The 24608-nt window shown below is 35.1% G+C and overlaps 1 protein-coding gene across 1 annotated transcript in view; it reads right to left on the reverse strand.

Moving 5' to 3' along the window:
* The window catches only part of LOC129263243 (uncharacterized), a 92798-nt gene that overhangs the window by 60866 nt on the left and 7324 nt on the right, over nt 1-24608 (reverse strand). The window contains exons 6-14 of the mRNA XM_064100428.1: nt 22453-22587; nt 21472-21640; nt 16487-16636; nt 8959-9093; nt 7861-8142; nt 6466-6732; nt 4353-4490; nt 1913-2023; nt 1161-1318 (exon numbers count right to left, since the gene is read on the reverse strand). Coding sequence (XP_063956498.1) covers nt 1161-1318; nt 1913-2023; nt 4353-4490; nt 6466-6732; nt 7861-8142; nt 8959-9093; nt 16487-16636; nt 21472-21640; nt 22453-22587 — 1545 coding nt within the window. The remainder of the gene's footprint in view (nt 1-1160; nt 1319-1912; nt 2024-4352; nt 4491-6465; nt 6733-7860; nt 8143-8958; nt 9094-16486; nt 16637-21471; nt 21641-22452; nt 22588-24608) is intronic.

A 24608-nucleotide genomic window follows, 5' to 3' on the forward strand; every position in this document is an offset into this window, starting at 1 on the left:
CCATTATAAACTTATTAAATTGGGATTGCTCATTATTATCGCCCACACAGACCTATGATAAGACATGAAAATATAATTATTATAAAGTAACTTATTATCTGGGTATTTGTCATTTTTATCATCCGCATAAACCTATGATAGGGCATGAAAGCATAACAAGTACCATTATAAACTTATTAAATTGGGATTGCTCATTATTATCGCCCACACAGACCTATGATAAGACATGAAAATATAATTATTATAAAGTAACTTATTATCTGGGTATTTGTCATTTTTATCATCCGCATAAACCTATGATAGGGCATGAAAGCATAACAAGTACCATTATAAACTTATTAAATTGGGATTGCTCATTATTATCGCCCACACAGACCTATGATAAGACATGAAAATATAATTATTATAAAGTAACTTATTATCTGGGTATTTGTCATTTTTATCATCCGCATAAACCTATGATAGGGCATGAAAGCATAACAAGTACCATTATAAACTTATTAAATTGGGATTGCTCATTATTATCGCCCACACAGACCTATGATAAGACATGAAAATATAATTATTATAAAGTAACTTATTATCTGGGTATTTGTCATTTTTATCATCCGCATAAACCTATGATAGGGCATGAAAGCATAACAAGTACCATTATAAACTTATTAAATTGGGATTGCTCATTATTATCGCCCACACAGACCTATGATAAGACATGAAAATATAATTATTATAAAGTAACTTATTATCTGGGTATTTGTCATTTTTATCATCCGCATAAACCTATGATAGGGCATGAAAGCATAATAAGTACCATTATAAACTTATTAAATTGGGATTGCTCATTATTATCGCCCACACAGACCTATGATAAGACATGAAAATATAATTATTATAAAGTAACTTATTATCTGGGTATTTGTCATTTTTATCATCCGCGTAAACCTATGATAGGGCATGAAAGCATAATAAGTACCATTATAAACTTATTAAATTGGGATTGCTCATTATTATCGTCCACATAGACCTACATTTATGATAAGACATGAAAGCAAAACATATATCATTATAAACTTGGGGTGTGTTCAATGTCAAGGAGTAGCTAATATCGGTATAATATATATTTTTTAAGCTTTGAAATAGACAAATGTACATGTATGTACCTCAATGAATAGGAAGGTTGGATGGTCTCGATCATAAAGTTTGTCAAACCTTAGTTTTACTTGGTAAGCAGGCTTTTCTTCATGGTCTAAGATAAGATTCGTGATGACTGTAACATTACCTTTCCCATACCATACGGCATTATCGAGGTTCGGGGATTCTAAAAAGAAACGCAAAGATATCATTCAATTAATTCATTTGTATTTGGAAATACCCGCTGAGAATCTTTCTCACTTTCAGTTAAGTTAAATTTAATAAATAAAGGTTAGAAGAGAGGATGAAAAAGGATGTTGGTATAAAGGGACCATGCATGTTTTATTGATAAAGTTCTGCTTCTTTTGTGTTCAATGCATATTTTGTTAATGGCAATCCTTACATTTGTATTTGATATTTAATCCTTTGTATAAGTTTGAATGGAAATGAAATGACGAATTGAATCAAGGCAACTTCAGTTGTTAAGGGTATGGTTTGAGATTTTGGGGCAGCACACCCATACCCTTTCTAAATCCACATGCCAGTCTGAAGTGACACGACATCTGCTCCGGTCTCAAATATCAGCGGGCATAGGGTTATAGCAATTGTAGTAGAGTTTTTGATTCAGAATAAAAATGTAAAGATAAGGATTACGGTTTATTTAGTTGTGGAGGTTAGGTTTAGGTTTGGCTTAATGTGAAGATTTTCCATTGGAGCAATCGTTGCCACAGCAAATATCATGGAACCCGCTACACCCCCCTGTTTCCCACCTAAGACTCACCCTGGGTGCAATTTCTTCCTGTCCATGCCCCTGAGCACAGGCATGTGTATGAAGTATCATTCAACATACAAGTTCCTCCATTAAAACAAGGATCCGGATCGCAAGCATCACCTTGAATTAGGAAGGAGAAACAATAATTGTCAGTAATGAGCCAGTTCGTAGTTCCCTTCTGCGCATGATCAGAAGAAGATCATTGGTACTAAGGTGACATGCTGGTTTAATATTTACTTCGATAAGCACTAACTTTGATGTCTTGATTATTCTTTCATTCTTTAGAATTGTTTTTTTCATTACATCCACAAAAAAACAGCAATGCGTCCACTGTTATTGTTTCAACATGCTAGTGCCTTTGAAGTAGAAATGCGACATATACACTGTACCTTCTTAGATCATTAATTGGTGTGCTATTCTTGTCAACTGGTCTAGTCAATGTCTTCATCCTGCTATGTTAGGCATGCATACATAATATCTTTCTTTGAAATCTGCCTATCATGATGAAAGAAAATCAAGGTCATTTGACCAAGCCCATGAAGTAACTATGAACTGGTCTATAATATTGGTCACAGGCATACAGATGAGTGCGGGATAAGTTTGGGGACTGAGAAAAGAAAATAAGGAAGAATAACAATCAAGTTAAATGATGAGGGGGGGGGGGGAGAAGGTAAAGGTAAAGTATGCAATCACTTTCAAGATGTACCACCATCATAAAAGTACCTCCATGAAAACAAGGATTTGGATCGCAAGCATATCCTTCAATCAAGGACAAAGATAGCCAAAAAATGTCAGTAATTTCTTGATTGATTTTATTCACAAACTATGATATTTCAACTACAAAAATCAATTTTTTTTCAAGTATTAAAGTACCTTGTCAGGACAACCAATGAAAGCTGAAAAGGCTTATTTCTAATAGGGTTCTTTAGTAAGAAAAGTTGATCACAGGTATACAGAGGACAAGATGGAGCACTGAGAAAGGAAAATAAAGAAAAAAACAAGGGATATGATGGGGAGAAAAAGGTGAAATTTTATAACTGCTTTCAAGAAGTACCGCTCATTATACAAGGATTCAGATTGCAAGCATCATCTTCAATCATTAAAGAGAAAGAAAACAAACGCATGTCAGAGATTAATAGATCTATTGGTTGATTTTACTCACAAGGTATGAGCACAAGAATACACTTGAAAAATATCAAAAACCCTCCAAAGTATTACATATGAAAGGGTCCTTTAGTAAGAAAATTGGTCACAGGCGTGCAGATGAAAAGGGGATAATTTTGAGGATTAAGAAAGGAAAAAAAACAAAAACAAAAATGGGGAAAAACAAGGGGAATGACAAGTGAAAGGGTAATATATATATATACAGTCATTTTCAAGAAGTAACGTTCATCATAAAAGTATCTCCATTGAAACAAGGATCCGGATTTCTAGCACCTCATTGAATCAGGAAGGAATTAGAAAACCGATAAATCTCAATAATAATATTGATCACAGGCATGATCTTAAGATGAAAGAGGGATAATTTTAAGGATTGAGAAAGGAAAATGAAGACAAAGATAAACGTGGGACATGCAAGGGAGGAAAAGGATAAAATATGCAACCGTCATGTTAACCCATATTAAACTGGGGGGGTCAATTTGACCCCCCCCCTTGACAAATTTCGTCACTATGCCGTCGCGCCAAATTTTTTTACTGCACTGCTCGCTGACTTTTTACTTTCAAGTCTTGCGCATCTTTTGAAAACCAAATTTGCGATGCCCGGGTACTTGGTTCCGAAATTACACAACATTTTGTAAGTGCATGTCAGACCCGATATTGCTCAAAAACGTGATTCCGTGTACAAAGTCAATACAAATTGTGTTTTTCAACCAAAAATCATAAATGTATGATTATTTTCATTTTTGTTGGTTTTAATGGATTTATTTTATGCTATTTATGATCGCAAAACGGTCCCTGACAAAGTTCATTGGAAAAAACAATAAAAAACAAAGGTTTGAAAAAACAAAGAAATTTTTTTTTGTAGATATTTGTTAGAAATGTAAGAATTGATACTCCCACCAAAAATTTGCATTCTTCTAGCTATATAAATTGAGTTAAAGGCAAAAACATACACAAGAACCCAAATTAGGGCAAATTTCATATGCTTATTTGCATAATTAATTAATAAAAAAATATAAACAATTAATATTTTGAAAAGTTTTGTATACAGTCTTGTAGTTTACATCCGGCTCTACGCGTGTGCAAATTTTCGCGGCGATTGCGCAATCAGCGGCCAAGATCTGAGGGGGGGTCAAATTGACACCCCCCCCCAGTATATACTGGTCCGAAATAGCCCAGTTAAGATAGGGTTAAGTCTGTCGCATAATGAGATTTTCATTTTGAAAGCATTTACTCTCTTGCAAATATAGGGTGGATCTAGAGCCTTCAAAAATATGTAAATTAATACCTTTTATGCAGGGGACAAACTCGACTCCATCGACCGAATCAAAGTGAAATCCACTGAAGTCCTTTGTGGAGTCCTCTGCGTATTTCGGCCAAGTTCCCTTGTTTGAATATGGCTTCAAGGTGACCACTGGTCTTTCTACTACAATAGATGAGATACATAGAGGCATTGGTACAGTTACACAGGATCGGGGCCCCATTGCATAAAAGTTACCATAATGGTAACTTTGCCATCTTATGGTAATGTGCATGGAATTCTTGATTCTGATTGGCTGTTGATCATCGTTACAATTGGATGGCAAAGTCATCATGATAGTAACTTTTATGCAACTAGGCCCTGGTGGGGTAAATAAGGGGGCAAAAATCCCCTCACCCTTGGAACCTTAATCATGTTAGCCCAACATGTGCCCCCCATGTAGGTCCTGATGACCCCCCCCCACCCTTACTAACGGCCCAATTTTCACACCTTTTAAAGGCAAGTGACGGGGAGGGGTATATCTAGAAAATCACTTGCACTTTTATATTGGAAAAAAGTGGCACAGGCCTTTCCAAACTTATTATTAAACGTTTTTTCTGAATTTCACAGTTTTCCCTGAAATTCCTCATGGCCTGTATTTTCATAAAAAGTTTCAGTGTGGAGCGTTGTGGCCCAGTGGATTAGTCTTCGGACTTTGAAACAGAGGGTCGTGGGTTCGAATCCCAGCCATGGCGTAATTTCCTTCAGCAAGAAACTGATCCATAGTGTGCTGCACTCAACCCAGGTGAGGTAAATGGGTATCGGTAGGAAGTAATTCCTTAAAAAGCTGTGTGCGCTATGAACGCCTAGCTTAGCCGGGTAATATAGGAGCGCCTTGAGCACCTAACAAGGTGGATATGTGCGCAATATGAATACCCTATATTATTATTATTATTATAAGAATACCAAGGTGATAGAATTTGTAAATAATACTGGTTGTTATCTTAACATTGTGAAAAAGTTAACCCCTAAATGTAGATTAAACTTTTGTAAAAAAAATCTCTTGCGAACCCATTCACCAGGTGGGCATTTCATAAAGCCGTTTGTCGGTTACAATTGACTTAACCTAAGACTGGTGACCCCTGCTTATGCTAAGTGATGTTAACCTATTGCTGACATCACACCTGAGAACAGGTTCCAGTCATGTGTAAACTCGCAAGTAACTTTGTGAGATACCTGCCTGGTCAGCGGGTGTCGCCCTTAATCCCAAAGGCTTTATAATTGTGTTGTCAATTAGAACTCATAGGCCCGTATTCTGAAGTAGGGTTTAACTTACACTCAGGTTTAAAGTTGTGGTTTAAGTATGGACAGCTAAGTTACATAAATCCCTAACAGTAGAGATACAGTATAATATTTCACCTCATTTGGCTCTTAAATCATTCATAATGGTGTAGGAAGTATAAATAGATTATTTTCTTCACCATTGATGAATCAGGAAAGAGCAAAGTAAACAGAAGAAACATACAATTTAATAAAAATGTTGACACCTTTGGCTTCCCATAATTTTAGCACAGAGTTAGACCATGGTCTAAGTTAAACCTGACTTCAGAATACAGGCCATATAAAGAAAACAAAATGCCTACGAGTATAGACCTTATGCATGTGACATCATAACCTCAAGGTGCCCTCTATCAGAGGATATAGGAATACACGTAAAGAGAGTAGTCAAAGTAGGCACCAACTGCAGATCACCAATGCAGGCAAGACAGTGGCTTCAGCCTCTAACACGGCGGCGTGATGATGTCAGTGCATAATAATAATAGCTGGATTTATAAAGCGCTTTTTGCCAGAGGATACAAAGCGCTATTATTACCCCGGCTTTAGCTCGAGCTACTGTCACCAGCGCTCAGTGCACGCAAGGAATTACTCCTGCCGGGTAACCATTCACCTCACCTGGGTCGAGTGCAACACAGTATGGATAAATTTCTTGCTGAAGGAAAATATGCCATGGCTACGATTCGAACCCACGACCCTCTGTTTCAAAAGCGAGAGTCAGAACCACTAGACCACGACGCACCCACATAAGGTCTATTTTGTAAAATATAGAGGATGAATATCTTTTAAGCTACACGAATGTATCCCTCCTACTGGAGAAACATACCTTTTTCAAAAGTAGCTTTTGAGTTTTTCACGCAGGCAGGGTGGTAGATGCCGACCGGGCAATATTCCCACGGAACCAAAGGGTCCGTTGTGTAACACCACGGGGTAACACGCATGCCGATATTCGAACAATTGTTGTGGTCGCCCTCATGAGATGTATAGGGATGCTCGTGGGGGAATTGCGATGACCAATACTGGCATACCCTACCGCTGACAGTCCAATTCACCACTCCACCGTAATTCTCCAAGCGTCTTGTCAAATTGCAGACTTGTTAACAAAACAAGTTAAAATAAAAGATCAAAAGAATATCATGATTCAAGAGATTTATTTCATGATATTTATGATCGCAAAAGGGTCCCGACAAATAATCAGAAAACAATAAAAAAAGGTTTAAAAACAAAAGAAAAACATAAGAATTTTAAAAAATACATCATTAATTACATTTCGCAATTTCTTGTGGATATTTGTCTGAAATCTAGAAATTGATACTCTCACCAAAAATTAGCATTTGACAAGCTATATAACTTGAGTTAAAGGCAAAAACATAAACAAAAACCCAGCGATCGCGCAATCAGCGGCCGTGATCGGGGCGGGGGGGGGGGGGGGGTCAAATCACCCCCCTAGTATATCCTGGTATGAAAAAGCCTACATGTAGTTAAGATAGGGTTAAACCAAAGCTGTAAACTAGAGCGAAAATCAAACTTATCGCTAAGAATATGGGCCATAATATTTTTATTAAAAAAGGAAAATGAAGCCTGTTCCATGCCGTAAAGGTATCTACTGTGAGAGATTTGTTTCATGCATTAGTTAAACCAAAGCTGTAAAATAAGAGTTAAAATCAAAACCAGAGCCAAGAATACCGGCCATAATATTACAGAAAAAATATTGGAAAATGACTCCTATTCATGCTTTAATGGGGAAGTTTGCCTGAGAATAAGTATGATGTAAAATTAGCAGAAAAAAATAATAAAATGTATTGAAGGTTTGAAGAGAACCATCAGAGATGAAACACAGTTTTAAAAATATTACTTTTTTTATGTGTGGCGTCATATGTGAGCAGCTTCCCCATTTATATTGAAGTAAAGAAGAAATCAGTAAAATTAAATTTGCTCAAAATATTGAAAATAGTTTTTATTGTGCCTCTAGTATATTAACAGACTAATATTATATACCTGAAAAAAGCAGTTATCATGAAGAATTTATGCATTTATATTTATACACAACATATGGGGAAAGTTGCTCGTACAGTATATGACACCACAAATCCAAAACTTAAAATTCTAACAACTTTCTCAATCTTTGATGGATTTTCCTCAAACCTTCACTAACATATTTCTCTGGTATTTTTACCAAGAACCTTTCTACAAGGCGACCTTCCACCTTAAAGGTATTTACCAAATTCAGCTGACACATTGACGCATGAAGATTGATTTGGCAAGAGTCGGCATTCTTCAAACCTCGTGTTTGGATTGGTGGTGTAACACCAGGCTGTCGAATCCCCTGAATCCGGGTTCCGGCAGTAGTTCTCCACCAGCCCTGCATCCGGGTATTGACTCACTTTTGTGTGATGGTGCGGCGATGTTCGATCCCACCGCTGGCACTCTTTGCCGTTTTTTGTCGTGTTGATGAATCCCCTGTAATCTCTCCCCTCGCTGTCTGTAAAGCACTCTTCCCATTCTACAAGGTGAGGGGATGATGTCACAGTAGTATTTATAATAATTATAATATTAATAAACAGTTCTTGTATAGCGCATATCACATTATGATTATGTCTCCATGCGCTTCCAAGGGACTTGAATATTATCGCCCAGCCTTTAGCTTGGCGGCCGTATTTACTTACAGCACCCACGTATTTCAAGGTACCCATTCACCTCACCTGGGTTGAGTGCAGCATAATGTGGATGAATATCTTGCTGAAGAAAACTACGGCATGGCTGGAATTTGAACCCACGACCCTTTGTTTCAAAGTCCAAAGACTAACTCACTGGGCAAGCACGCTCTACATATTATGGAGATTCAATAACTAAATGTAGAATACTTAGAAATACCTACGTACCATCCTTAACAAGATTCCCATAAAAAAACTGTTTTTTGCAAGTTGTGTATAGCTTTATTGCGCCACTTGTAACCTGGTGGGTAATTCACAAAGCTATTTGTATAAAGTTACAAGTGACTTTACTCACGACCGGTGATCCTTTCTTGTGCTAAATGAGATATCCCTCTGAAGCTGACTGAACAGCTGAGAATTTGTTCCAGTTGTGCGCAAAGTCATGCGTAACTTTACAATCCGCTTTATGAAACATCCACCTGGGGGTGCTGCACATAAAGTGAAGCGTTATATAGGGTCCCAATTAAACATCATTGTGACACCACTTATTCGTGTTAATCAAGAGCAATTTAAGGCCACCTTACGACTTAAAATGTTGAATGGCACATGATTTTTGGGTGTGCATGAACTGAATATTATATTTTGTTGTCACAAAATAGACTTACTGGGCTTTTCGTGCTCTTCGCCGCACGTATCTTGACGGAGCGGAATACTGCATTCTTCCCATCGTACATGGGGATTTGTCGTATAGCACCATGCAAAGGGCTCACCATCAGGATTTCTACAGTAATTGTGATCTCCTAAAAGATACGTATCAAAGGCAAATTATAGTGTTATTTCATCAGAATGTGACACCATTCAGATACAAATGACCCACGATAGAATGAGTGATCTAAAAGGTTTGCATCAATTAAAGGATTATCGTGTTATTTCATCAGAAATTAGACACAATTCAGATACAAATGACCCAAGATAGAATGAGTGATCTAAAAATTTTGTATTAATTAAAGGACGATTATCTTGTGATTTCATTAGAAATTTGACACCATTCAGATATAAATGACCCAAGATAGAATGAGTGATCTAAAAGATTTGTATCAATTAAAGGAAGATCATCTTGTGATTTCATTAGAAATTTGACACCATTCAGATATAAATGACCCAAGATAGAATGAGTGATCTAGAAGATATGTATCATTTAAAGGTAGATTATCTTGTGATTTCATCAGAAATTTGACACCATTCAGATATAAATGTCCCAAGATAGAATGAGTGATCTAAAACATTTGTATTAATTAAATGCAGATTATCTTGTGATTTCATCAGAAATTCGACACCATTCAGTTATAAATGAACCAAGGTAGAATGGGTGATCTAAAAGATTTGTATTAATTAAAGGACGATTATCTTGTGATTTCATTAGAAATTTGACACCATTCAGATACAAATGACCCACGATAGAATGAGTGATCTAAAAAATTTGTATTAATTAAAGGACGATTATCTTGTGATTTCATTAGAAATTTGACACCATTCAGATATAAATGACCCAAGATAGAATGAGTGATCTAAAACATTTGTATCACTTAAAGGTAGATTATCTTATGATTTCATTAGAAATTTGACACCATTCAGATACAAATGACCCACGATAGAATGAGTGATCTAAAAAATTTGTATTAATTAAAGGACGATTATCTTGTGATTTCATTAGAAATTTGACACCATTCAGATATAAATGACCCAAGATAGAATGAGTGATCTAAAAGATTTGTATCAATTAAAGGAAGATCATTTTGTGATTTCATCAGAAATTTGACACCATTCAGATATAAATGACCCACGATAGAATGAGTGATCTAAAAGATTTGTATCAATTAAAGGCAGATTATCTTGTGATTTCATCAAAAATTTGACACCATTCGGATATAAATGACCCAAGATAGAATGAGTGATCTAAAAGATTTGTATCAATTAAAGGAAGATTATCTTGTGAGTTCATTAGAAATTTGACACCATTCAGATATAAATGTCCCAATATAGAATGAGTTATCTAAAAGATTTGTATCAATTAAAGGTAGATTATCTTGTGATTTCATTAGAAATTCGACACCATTCAGTTATAAATGAACCAAGGTAGAATGGGTGATCTAAAAGATTTGTATCAATTAAAGGAAGATTATCTTGTGATTTCATTAGAAATTTGACACCATTCGGATATAAATGACCCAAGATAGAATGAGTGATTTAAAACATTTGTATTAATTAAAGGACGATTATCTTGTGATTTCATTAGAAATTTGACACCATTAAGATACAAATGACCCACGATAGAATGAGTGATCTAAAAAATTTGTATTAATTAAAGGACGATTATCTTGTGATTTCATTAGAAATTTGACACCATTCAGATATAAATGACCCAAGATAGAATGAGTGATCTAAAACATTTGTATCACTTAAAGGTAGATTATCTTGTGATTTCATAAGAAATTTGACACCATTCAGATACAAATGACCCACGATAGAATGAGTGATCTAAAAAATTTGTATTAATTAAAGGACGATTATCTTGTGATTTCATTAGAAATTTGACACCATTCAGATATAAATGACCCAAGATAGAATGAGTGATCTAAAAGATTTGTATCAATTAAAGGCAGATTATCTTGTGATTTCATTAGAAATTTGACACCATTCAAATATAAATGACCCAAGGTAGAATGGGTGATCTAAAATATTTGTATCAATTAAAGGAAGATTATCTTGTGATTTCATTAGAAATTTGACACCATTCGGATATAAATGACCCAAGATAGAATGAGTGATTTAAAACATTTGTATCAATTAAAGGACGATTATCTTGTGATTTCATAAGAAATTTGACACCATTCAAATACAAATGACCCACGATAGAATGAGTGATCTAAGAAATTTGTATTAATTAAAGGACGATTATCTTGTGATTTCATTAGAAATTTGACACCATTCAGATATAAATGACCCAAGATAGAATGAGTGATCTAAAAGATTTGTATCAATTAAAGGAAGATCATTTTGTGATTTCATCAGAAATTTGACACCATTCAGATATAAATGACCCACGATAGAATGAGTGATCTAAAAGATTTGTATCAATTAAAGGCAGATTATCTTGTGATTTCATTAGAAATTTGACACCATTCAAATATAAATGACCCAAGGTAGAATGAGTGATCTAAAAGATTTGTATCAATTAAAGGAAGATTATCTTGTGATTTCATTAGAAATTTGACACCATTCGGATATAAATGACCCAAGATAGAATGAGTGATCTAAAACATTTGTATCACTTAAAGGTAGATTATCTTGTGATTTCATAAGAAATTTGACACCATTCAGATACAAATGACCCACGATAGAATGAGTGATCTAAAAAATTTGTATTAATTAAAGGACTATTATCTTGTGATTTCATTAGAAATTTGACACCATTCAGATATAAATGACCCAAGATAGAATGAGTGATCTAAAAGATTTGTATCAATTAAAGGCAGATTATCTTGTGATTTCATTAGAAATTTGACACCATTCAAATATAAATGACCCAAGGTAGAATAGGTGATCTAAAATATTTGTATCAATTAAAGGAAGATTATCTTGTGATTTCATTAGAAATTTGACACCATTCGGATATAAATGACCCAAGATAGAATGAGTGATTTAAAACATTTGTATCAATTAAAGGACGATTATCTTGTGATTTCATAAGAAATTTGACACCATTCAAATACAAATGACCCACGATAGAATGAGTGATCTAAGAAATTTGTATCAATTAAAGGAAGATTATCTTGTGATTTCATTAGAAATTTGACACCATTCAGATACAAATGACCCAAGATAGAATGAGTGATCTAAAAGATTTGTATCAATTAAAGGAAGATCATTTTGTGATTTCATCAGAAATTTGACACCATTCAGATATAAATGACCCACGATAGAATGAGTGATCTAAAAGATTTGTATCAATTAAAGGCAGATTATCTTGTGATTTCATCAAAAATTTGACACCATTCGGATATAAATGACCCAAGATAGAATGAGTGATCTAAAAGATTTGTATCAATTAAAGGAAGATTATCTTGTGAGTTCATTAGAAATTTGACACCATTCAGATATAAATGTCCCAATATAGAATGAGTTATCTAAAAGATTTGTATCAATTAAAGGTAGATTATCTTGTGATTTCATTAGAAATTCGACACCATTCAGTTATAAATGAACCAAGGTAGAATGGGTGATCTAAAAGATTTGTATCAATTAAAGGAAGATTATCTTGTGATTTCATTAGAAATTTGACACCATTCGGATATAAATGACCCAAGATAGAATGAGTGATTTAAAACATTTGTATTAATTAAAGGACGATTATCTTGTGATTTCATTAGAAATTTGACACCATTAAGATACAAATGACCCACGATAGAATGAGTGATCTAAAAAATTTGTATTAATTAAAGGACGATTATCTTGTGATTTCATTAGAAATTTGACACCATTCAGATATAAATGACCCAAGATAGAATGAGTGATCTAAAACATTTGTATCACTTAAAGGTAGATTATCTTGTGATTTCATAAGAAATTTGACACCATTCAGATACAAATGACCCACGATAGAATGAGTGATCTAAAAAATTTGTATTAATTAAAGGACGATTATCTTGTGATTTCATTAGAAATTTGACACCATTCAGATACAAATGACCCACGATAGAATGAGTGATCTAAAAAATTTGTATTAATTAAAGGACGATTATCTTGTGATTTCATTAGAAATTTGACACCATTCAGATATAAATGACCCAAGATAGAATGAGTGATCTAAAACATTTGTATCACTTAAAGGTAGATTATCTTGTGATTTCATAAGAAATTTGACACCATTCAGATACAAATGACCCACGATAGAATGAGTGATCTAAAAAATTTGTATTAATTAAAGGACGATTATCTTGTGATTTCATTAGAAATTTGACACCATTCAGATATAAATGACCCAAGATAGAATGAGTGATCTAAAAGATTTGTATCAATTAAAGGCAGATTATCTTGTGATTTCATTAGAAATTTGACACCATTCAAATATAAATGACCCAAGGTAGAATGGGTGATCTAAAATATTTGTATCAATTAAAGGAAGATTATCTTGTGATTTCATTAGAAATTTGACACCATTCGGATATAAATGACCCAAGATAGAATGAGTGATTTAAAACATTTGTATCAATTAAAGGACGATTATCTTGTGATTTCATAAGAAATTTGACACCATTCAAATACAAATGACCCACGATAGAATGAGTGATCTAAGAAATTTGTATTAATTAAAGGACGATTATCTTGTGATTTCATTAGAAATTTGACACCATTCAGATATAAATGACCCAAGATAGAATGAGTGATCTAAAAGATTTGTATCAATTAAAGGAAGATCATTTTGTGATTTCATCAGAAATTTGACACCATTCAGATATAAATGACCCACGATAGAATGAGTGATCTAAAAGATTTGTATCAATTAAAGGCAGATTATCTTGTGATTTCATTAGAAATTTGACACCATTCAAATATAAATGACCCAAGGTAGAATGAGTGATCTAAAAGATTTGTATCAATTAAAGGAAGATTATCTTGTGATTTCATTAGAAATTTGACACCATTCGGATATAAATGACCCAAGATAGAATGAGTGATCTAAAACATTTGTATCACTTAAAGGTAGATTATCTTGTGATTTCATAAGAAATTTGACACCATTCAGATACAAATGACCCACGATAGAATGAGTGATCTAAAAAATTTGTATTAATTAAAGGACTATTATCTTGTGATTTCATTAGAAATTTGACACCATTCAGATATAAATGACCCAAGATAGAATGAGTGATCTAAAAGATTTGTATCAATTAAAGGCAGATTATCTTGTGATTTCATTAGAAATTTGACACCATTCAAATATAAATGACCCAAGGTAGAATAGGTGATCTAAAATATTTGTATCAATTAAAGGAAGATTATCTTGTGATTTCATTAGAAATTTGACACCATTCGGATATAAATGACCCAAGATAGAATGAGTGATTTAAAACATTTGTATCAATTAAAGGACGATTATCTTGTGATTTCATTAGAAATTTGACACCATTCAGATACAAATGACCCAAGATAGAATGAGTGATCTAAAAGATTTGTATCAATTAAAGGAAGATCATTTTGTGATTTCATCAGAAATTTGACACCATTCAGATATAAATGACCCACGATAGAATGAGTGATCTAAAAGATTTGTATCAATTAAAGGCAGATTATCTTGTGATTTCATTAGAAATTTGACACCATTCAAATATAAATGACCCAAGGTAGAATGAGTGATCTAAAAGATTTGTATCAATTAAAGGAAGATTATCTTGTGATTTCATTAGAAATTTGACACCATTCGGATATAAATGACCCAAGATAGAATGAGTAATTTAAAACATTTGTATCAATTAAAGGTAGATTATCTTGTGATTTCATTAGAAATTTGACACCATTCAGATATAAATGACCCAAGGTAGAATGAGTGATCTAAAAGATTTGTATTAATTAAAGGCAGATTATCGTGTGATTTGATAAGTAGACAATTCAAGGTTTGAAGTTGGGGGTTCAAGCATGATATGTAACCACTGAGCCATTTCAGTGAAAACTACCAAGCAAACCAGGGGGGGGGGGGGGAAATGGTGTAAAAAAAATATGTATCTTGTCTCTTTTTCAACGGTACAAAATTTGGTATGAATAAGTATGATCAAAAGAGATAAAGAGACTTGCCCGTGAGAGACAGCTCGCTGAGCGATACGCCCAAGAGTTTAGTTAAATATCCAGTTTTCTGAAATAATGAAGTCAGAATATTGGCATAGCGAAAATATATCGAAGTCTGAAGTCACGCATCATCAAAGTTAAAATGCCTTTAATCACATGATGCTATTTGAACCAATGACTATTCAGGATTTAATCTATGTAGGATATAAATGCAACTGGCACAGAGATGCCAACTTTTGGAAATCAGAATTAGGGAGGATTTGCAACCGACACCGACACCGAGCGGAGCGCTCGACCCTTGCGGCCGGGGTCGAGGGCCCGCCTTAGGGCCCTGGAAGCTCTGGGTTTCTAGATGCTCTCTGGTGCAATCTGACCCTTATTTTGGAGCATTTCACATGTTTTAAAAAAAACATTGTTCCCACTTTTTGGACATAAAAATAAAAATATCAAATATGCATTTTTACATGTAAAAAAAATGAGGGGACAATAGAAGAAAAGTACCTGTTCAACTATAATAATGAGGAATTATCCTCTTTATTATTATTAAAGCGCGGGTAACGTCTTCCTCCTCGCTGGTCCCTTGCTTGGTGAAATAAGTCAACAGGGTACTAGTGGAGCTCGAAGATCTCGTCTTCGCAATGTCCGTATGCCGTTTGCTCCCTACGTACTTCCGAATATCATCACGACCTCCGTGCTCAACTTTAATGTCCACGCTGCAAATTGTGCAAAATGTATGGTAGATTCCTCTTTCCGACTTCCGAATACACGGGTACTGGAGACTGTATTCAGTCTTATACTTCTGAGACCATTTCTTGGTCTTTTTTTGTTGATTTTCCGCCATTTCGTGTCAATATCAACCCATCAATACGCCGAAATCACACACCGATATTCCATCGCACGACTCGACAAATCCAGCGGCCGCGAGCGCACACGCCTCGCAAAGCTAGCCGGGCCTACCGGCCTGGTGCACAGTGGATTCCCGTTGGGCATATCACATGCACCAGCTTTTCGCTGCTCCTTATTTGCCTGCCTTTCACACAGAATTTAGTAGCAGCGAAACGTAATGGAGTCACTACATGCTAAAGTCAGCAGACGATACATGTACTTCCAATCCAATTTGATCAATGCAAAAAAAATCGTAATTTCGGGAGGATAAGGATGGTAATCGTAAGGGCGGGAGTTGGGATGAATTTTCGGGAGCCTCCCGATGAAATCGGGAGGGTTGGCATCTCTGCTGGCATATCTCTGACAACTCCCATTATGTGTATTACTATTCCCTCTGAGGGAGGGCGCTGTGAGATTACGACGTCACATGCATTAGGTCTATTGTACAATTGAGTGAAGTCTTACCAACACCCCTCATTGGGTACCTGGCCGCTGTACGGAAGTGGTCATGAGGTTCAAAGGAGGTCCACTTCTGACAGGTGCGGCCTGAGATAGTCTGATTCACAGACCCTCTATAATCAGACATATCGGTAGAGCTATAGCATTCTCTTGAATCTGTTGATTGGTGCAGAGAAAGATAGAACCAATTATCGTACACTCTTAAAAAAAATTTAAAGAAGATTACACAATGAGCAGTTTGCCGTATTGTAGCCATTTTGAAGCCTTTTATCTCCCTTTTTAATGCTGGTTTGAAATGAACCGTTATGTAATCCTTTTGAAAATAAGGCTAGAAAATAAGGCTATTGTGTTCATTCAGTTTCCCCCATAGGCTTTTCTAGTACACGAAACGTCTACAAAACAGCAACGAAATGAGTTTGCAAAGCTTTGATCACTGCGTTATAACATATATTCTATGAGATTTACGGAACTCTCTACCAGAGACTATAAAAAGATGCTCGTCTCTTTCTCAAGGCCAAATGTTAAATCCATGTAATTATCAGAATATTTGAAATAAATCTTCTGTGTCAATGTTTTAGTTTATCATAAAGTCATTCTTCCTTTGATTTAATCACCACCTTCATCTTCACCATTATCCCCAACATCATTTCAATAATTTGCACCGGTGTGTTCGCCCAGTTGGTAGAGCGTCCGTCTCACAACCGGGAGGTCGGGGGCTCTGGCGCTGCACACCGGCTGCCGGGCCCACGATCAATTGGGCAAAGCAAATTTTCGGAGTATTTCATTTCATGTCTATTACGAACAATAAAAATATGGATTTTCATCATCCATATCATCTCCATCTTCAATATTCAAATTATGAACAGATATTGCCATTCTGCCGTATAAAAAAGCAACAAATATTGATTTATTGAATTTTAATCTAGGATTATCATTTTTCTTTCAAGCACTCTGCATGCCTTTGATAACAATCCTTCTCCTGCATATTGTTATTATTTTAATAATTTGATATTTTCAATCCATTTTTTCCCCCTCTATGATTCATGCAAAAACAATAACCAATATACTATGTTTCGTATGTTATGGAAAAATGTATCGTATGAATTATATGAATGTAGAAGAAAACAATAAATCGAATCAAATCAAATATGAACCAACTGTTGGTTATTAAAAAGAAACTTGCATGCAAAATGAATGGGGATTTTTTGTAACAGTTGGTAGGTTCGTGTGTTAACCAACCTAAAACATGTTAGAGAGTGTACTAGAAAAAAAGAGAAGATGAACTTGATATACTGATTAAAAATATATACAGCCAGGTAAAGTCGAATTAGAACTATATAAAGTTCCCCCCTGCGCCATCCGAGAACAATTTTTTACCATATTACATGACTGTGGTATGCATTTTACATTGCCAGTATCAATGGAGAAAAAAAAGAGTATGATAATGGCACTATATTCAACTCTGTGAGGCCATTATCCAACACAAATGTATGAAATGGACAATGCGTGCAATAAGCCATGCAATGATATTATAGGACACCAAAAAGCGCTACAGTGTCATGTTAATTTGCATTTCAGTGATCAAAATAATGTTTATGTCTCTTTCTTTTAATTAAATGCATTGATGTTATCATACATAGTAATATATAAAAAATTTGAATATTTTTGTGGTATATGATATTTATTGCATTCCTCAACATAGATACATGTATATAATTATTACACAAACAAACCACTTTTTCAATACAATAAAACTTTGTATTAATTACCCTTCAAGGCTTGCAAGCTGCAATTGACAGAGCACACCAATATAAAACAGAAAAGTACACTGCCTTGATTACCGACATTGAGAATAATGGCTACCGAGTAGATTTCCTAGCCATTGAAATTGGTTCAAGGGGCTTTCTTTCCAAAGAAAACACCCAACGAATCAAATCTTTCTTTCTTTTCTTGAGGCCAGACGTACAAAATATTCTTCGATTAGAGATAATTTGAGTAAAATGGCGGTTGTTTATCTTTCTCAATATATTGTGCAAAGGACAAATCCATCTGGGGCAACTACAATCTTTTGGAGCGATAACTCATATTGTTCATTATTTCCAATCTCTCTCTCCCTCTCCCATCTCTCTCTCTGTTCTCCCCCTCTCTTCTCTCCTCATTCCATCTCCATTCCATTCCTCCTTTCCTTTCTATTGCTTTCCCTTTCTTCTTTGTAAGTCTATAATGTACATGTTGAAATTTACTTTAGATATTATGTTGACAGTGATGACATGGTATACAGTTTGTTTATTATCCATAATTTTGTTATCTTAATAGTAGGCCTATCAGATTAAGTATTGTGGTCCGGAAGTACTCCTGATATTTGTTTATGCTTATACGTAAACTAAGTATAAATATATATGTGTGTGTATGTATATTTCTTTTTTCTCTTTTTCTAATATTTACCATAACTTTTGGCTGTTATCATTTCACATACTCATTTTTTAAAGATATCTTATATGTATAAGTTATGTACCTGTTACTTACATCGAAATTGTACATTAAGTTTTATTCTACTGCCCTGCATCGACAGTAATGCGCCATGACCTATTTTGTCTTTGTATTTACTTTGTAAATTTCTTTCCTTTATTGTGACTTCAATAAAGTGATATCAAATTAAAATATACATGACAAGAAAGCCCATCATACACGACAAGTTTACTTCACAAAATTTCCTTTCTAAATGTTCAGATAAAAGTTATAGCTGTTAAAATAACAGAGAGTATTATACCACATAGAAGAGTTCACTGCTAAAATAATGCAACATACAGAGGGTTGACGGATCAACGCACGAAGAGTTAACTCCATGAGGCCATTATCCCAACTCAAATGCACGAAATAGACAGGGCATGCAATAATCAATGCAATGCAACAAGTAGTGATACTATATAACAGCTACAATGTACATGCAGACCTCCCAACATTTTTTTAAAAAAATTCTAAAATAATTGCAACTGTACGAGGAGGCATAGCGTCAGAGCGGTAAGGCCATTTTTTTTTTCAATTTTGGCCCCCAAATGGTTCAATCTGGTGCATACACTTGCATAATATATATGCGTTTGTTATACAAGCAGGTTTCTCATGTATATCCTTACCTTGAACTAGTAAACAAAACAAAATTTAAAAAAGGTGAAAAGAGTAGAGCATGTATTAGAAAAAATTAATGAGAGAATTAATTGGAAAGACACTTTGTAAATCTTAACACTTGTCTTCATACCAATCTTAGTTTGAACTAGAAATACTTGCACCAGCAACTGTTTGAAGATCCCTATAGGTTGCACTCTTGCACTGCTGTAACAGAGTAACTGGTAGACCAAAAGCTTCAGTCTCTGTATTTTGGTTGTTTCGCTGAACTGCGTTGGCTCACTCACCAATACATAGACTGAAGAGCTTGGAGGTATGTACAGACAACGTATAAGCAGTAACGTTAGATCTAACATTCGGCGGAAACCCGATTTTCCGATCGTTTTTTTGTACATAAAATTTTACATTATGAAAAAGAAATTACATCCATATTTACGAAAAAAATGTATAAAATTCAGAAATATTGTACCTTAGACCGCAGTTACCACTAATTCCTTTCAAATGATGATCGAAACATCGTCATCTTTGATCCTTTCGTTGGTCAACGTAAGTTGCCATCTTGGATGACGTCATCATCCTTACCAGTCGCTATATATCGCATTTTGTGCCGCTGCTTTGCGCTTGTAATCTACGTGCGTGCGTTCGGAACTTGTCACTCGCATTGATTCGCCAGGATATCGAAAATTCCAATCGGAAAGCCTTGATAAAAGCTCGAAGCGGTACAATGCAACAACATGAGATACAAAAGCGCAGCGTGCTGCACTGCTGGTTCAGCGCGGCGCTCTTGCTACACGCTAGAAATTCATTATTCTCCATCACTGAACTATATCACTACGGTACGTAGTATTATAGTTCATTGTTCGCCATACGGCGTGCGCGTGCATACGTGCTATACAATCGTAACCTGCTGAATGAATATGTCTACTGCCCTCTTTCGATAAAGGCATGTACATGTACATTGCTCAAAATTCCTATTTTGCGGAAAATAATGGACAATTAGCAGAAAATAAAAAAATAATAAAAAAGCTGAAATTTTCCGCCAAAAGCGGAAATGTTGGGAGGTCTGTACATGGAAGTTGCATTTCAATTCTCAAAATAAAATGGAGCCATAATAATTTGTGATACTGATTTGTGCAATCACTTTTTTTAATTTTTTTTAGTAATAATAATTATATTGGGTGGCTTTATATCACGGAATTACCAGCGATGAGCCATTCGTTAGGGGCAATATTACATTCATCTGCGAGTCATGTAATATTGACCCAACAGCTCTTGAAGTATCTTTAGTATCCCATTCTGAGTAATATAATACAAATATGACCAGCCAACACAGAACCAACAATAAGTCGCCAGGGAAGGTTCTCCATATGGCAAAAATAGTCATTTGGTCTTCAAAATGTCAAAATTTGAAATTGCAAAGTTGAATAAAAGACAACATACAAGTTTCTTTGATATCCTATTTTGCATACTGTCCAGAAGTTTCGAGACTGTACCCATCTCATGCTTGAGTGAACCCGAGCTTCAAGTGATGTTTTCTCCTTGATAATTCTTTGAAGCAATCACTGACTTTTTCTGCATTGAATTAAATACTTGTGAGAGTTATTGCTGATCAATTTCGAAAAGTTATATAACATTTTAAAGCTTAGGATGTGCCCTTTCAAGATCATTGAATATCTCAGAATTCATTTTGGGCGACTTAATGTTGGGTTTTTTTTTTTGGGGGGGGGGCAGTTCACAAGTTATATAACATTTTAAAGCTTAGGATGTGCCCTTTCAAGATCATTGAATATCTCAGAATTCATTTTGGGCGACTTAATGTTGGGGGGGTTTTTTTTTGGGGGGGGGGCAGTTCACAAATGCTTTGTTACCTCTTGGAAAGCGCTTCCTTCCCGGTCTGATATCTCGTCCAATCAACTCAAATCTGATCACTGAATGACTTTGTAGGGCCATCACGACAATTCTCACATATCGAGTAAGTACCGGTCTGTAGAAATAGTTTGTGACAACTGTATTCTGGTCGAAGTTACCAAGGAATTCCTATATATTAAAAAATATATATAGATAATCCCTTTATAAATGTGTATCATTGTCAAGATTAGAGATTCAATCATTTAGCCATAATCATACATATATATACAAGCATTTCTAACAAATATCTACAAAAAAATAGCAAATACATAAATAATTTCATATGTATTTCATTGTTTTCTTAATTCTTGTGTATTTCTTTTTCTTTTTTAATTTGTTTTCTAATATTTTTTCAATGAACTTTGTCGGGGACACTTTTGCGATCATAAATAGCATGAAATAAATCCATTTAAACCAACAAAGGTAAAAATAATAATATACATGTAGTTATGAATTTTTGGTTGAAAACACAATTTGTATTGACTTTGTACATGGATTCATATTTTTAAGCAGTTTTGGGTCTGACATGCACTTACAAAATGATACGTAATTTCGGAACCGCGTACTCGAGTGCAGCAAATTTGGTCTCAAAAGATGTGCAAGACTTGAAAGTAAAAAGTCACTAAGGTTATAACCCGGAGACTTAACAACTCGTCCACAACAATTTTTTCTTCTTGGGTGTTTTGCATCCATAAATACAATATGAGTCAAAGTTCAGTGTGTTTTTCTTTTAATAAGATATTTTTAATGTAATCCTATTCAATAATCATAGGCTTTAATTTTTTTTAAGATAGAGGTCTAACAAAGAGTATGATTTGGCAAAATACACATTTACGTAGAATTAAATAAACAAAGCTCATTTGTGCTAGTCTTGAGTGAGGACCCAATTCTTAATCAAGCTTTCAATCAGGCAGGGTCTGTGTGCGAAGGCTACTACTTACTATCTGGCGGCGTATGTCAAGAGTATCGTGCCATAGGTATTGGTCAAAACTCCGCAATACTCGGAATCTTGTCACCCATTGTTCACGAAACTCAGTCTTGCCTTGCGTCATCAGGCCGATCACCAAGAAGTTTGCCTTTAATGGTACAAATAATAAATATTGTAAAGATATAGTGCGCAATTACTGTAGGCATATACTCAACTGCGCATTACAATAATGTTATCATTATTACCCAAGCTTTAGCTGTGCTGCCTGCAGGCGCTCAGACATTCGAGGAATTTCTTACTACCGGGTACCCATTCACCTCACCTGGGTTGAGTGCAGCATAATGTGGGTAAATTTCTTGCTGAAGGAAAACACGCCACGGCTGGGAATCGAACCCACGTCCCTCAGATTGAAAGAAAAGTGTCATAACCACTAGACCGTGATGCCCCAAAATGCACTTTGTTAGCAGCAGATGATTTCGGAATCGGGATCAATTGAGCTTCTTTCCGTTGTTGTGGTACTATTCCCGTTTGGAATGATAGGTTGACCAAAGCAGTTAAAGGTACACACAATTTCATATGCATATTCTTTCAAAATCCTGAGAGCTAGGTCATGAGCTAATCCAGGTTTACCAGTCCGCAATTTCCTTAGCTTCAAGTACACATCATAAATATGAACATGGGGACATGAGCATGGACATGGTAAGAAAGCACGTAAGGACACTTTGTCAAAAGGGGAAGGTCGGCTGCGATTGACACAAAATGCTTTTTAATCGCACCTGCTACCAAATTCAGTGTTAAGATTCAGTGGTAACATTTCTCAAATTCAAAATCCCTCAAATACATCACAATTTACAATCAAAAAGTAAATAGTGATTCACTAGCCCAATTTTGATACCTGTCTCCGAGTCACATTTGGTTATGCCCAGATTTCGCAAATTCAAAATCTACTGGCTATATTGAATGCCTTCTGGCTACACAGTACATTGTACATACACACAGAACATAGTACATTCACACAGAAAACTTTACATACACACAATACACTGTACATACACACAGTACAATTTACATTCACATGGTATATTGTACATACACACAGTACACTGATAGTACTGTACATTGTACATACACATTGTACATTATACATAGGCACAGTACATAGTAAATACACACAGTACACTGTACATACACACAGTACACTGTACATACACAGTACATTGTACATACTGTACACACTGTACATAGTACAGTGTACATACACTCTGTACATCGTACATACACACTGTACATTGTACATACACAGTACATTGAACATACTGTACACACTGTACATAGTACACACACACCGGACATAGTACATACACACAGTACACTGTACATACACACAGTACACTGTACATACACAGTACATTGTACATACTGTACACACTGTACATAGTACAGTGTACATACACTCTGTACACTGTACATACACACAGGAAACTGTACATACACACAGTACATTGAACATACTGTACACACTGTACATAGTACATACACACCGGACATAGTACATACACACACTACACTGTACATACACACAGTACACTGTACATACACAGTACATTGTACATACTGTACACACTGTACATAGTACAGTGTACATACACTCTGTACATCGTACATACACACTGTACATTGTACATACACACAGTACACTGTATATACACAGTACATTGTACATACTGTACACACTGTACATAGTATATACACACTGTACATAGTACATACACACAGTAAACTGTACACACACAGTACATTGTACATATACACACAGTACACTGTACATAATTATACACTGTACATACACAGTACATTGTACATACACAGTACATTGTACATACTTTACACACTGTACATAGTACATACACACAGTACATCGTACATACACACAGTAAACTGTACATACACACACAACACTGTACATACACAGTACATTGTACATACTCTACACACTGTCCATAGTACATACACACAGTGCATTGTACATAGACACAGTACACTGTACATACACACAGTACATTTTACATACACACTGTACATAGTACATAAGTCTTGCTGAGTTCATCCCGAGTTCAGGTATTAGTACAGATTCACACTATCATAGTGGTCAATGGGTGATTTTAAGTC

Source organism: Lytechinus pictus, chromosome 6 (assembly GCF_037042905.1).
Source record: "Lytechinus pictus isolate F3 Inbred chromosome 6, Lp3.0, whole genome shotgun sequence".
Taxonomy (NCBI): domain Eukaryota; kingdom Metazoa; phylum Echinodermata; class Echinoidea; order Temnopleuroida; family Toxopneustidae; genus Lytechinus; species Lytechinus pictus.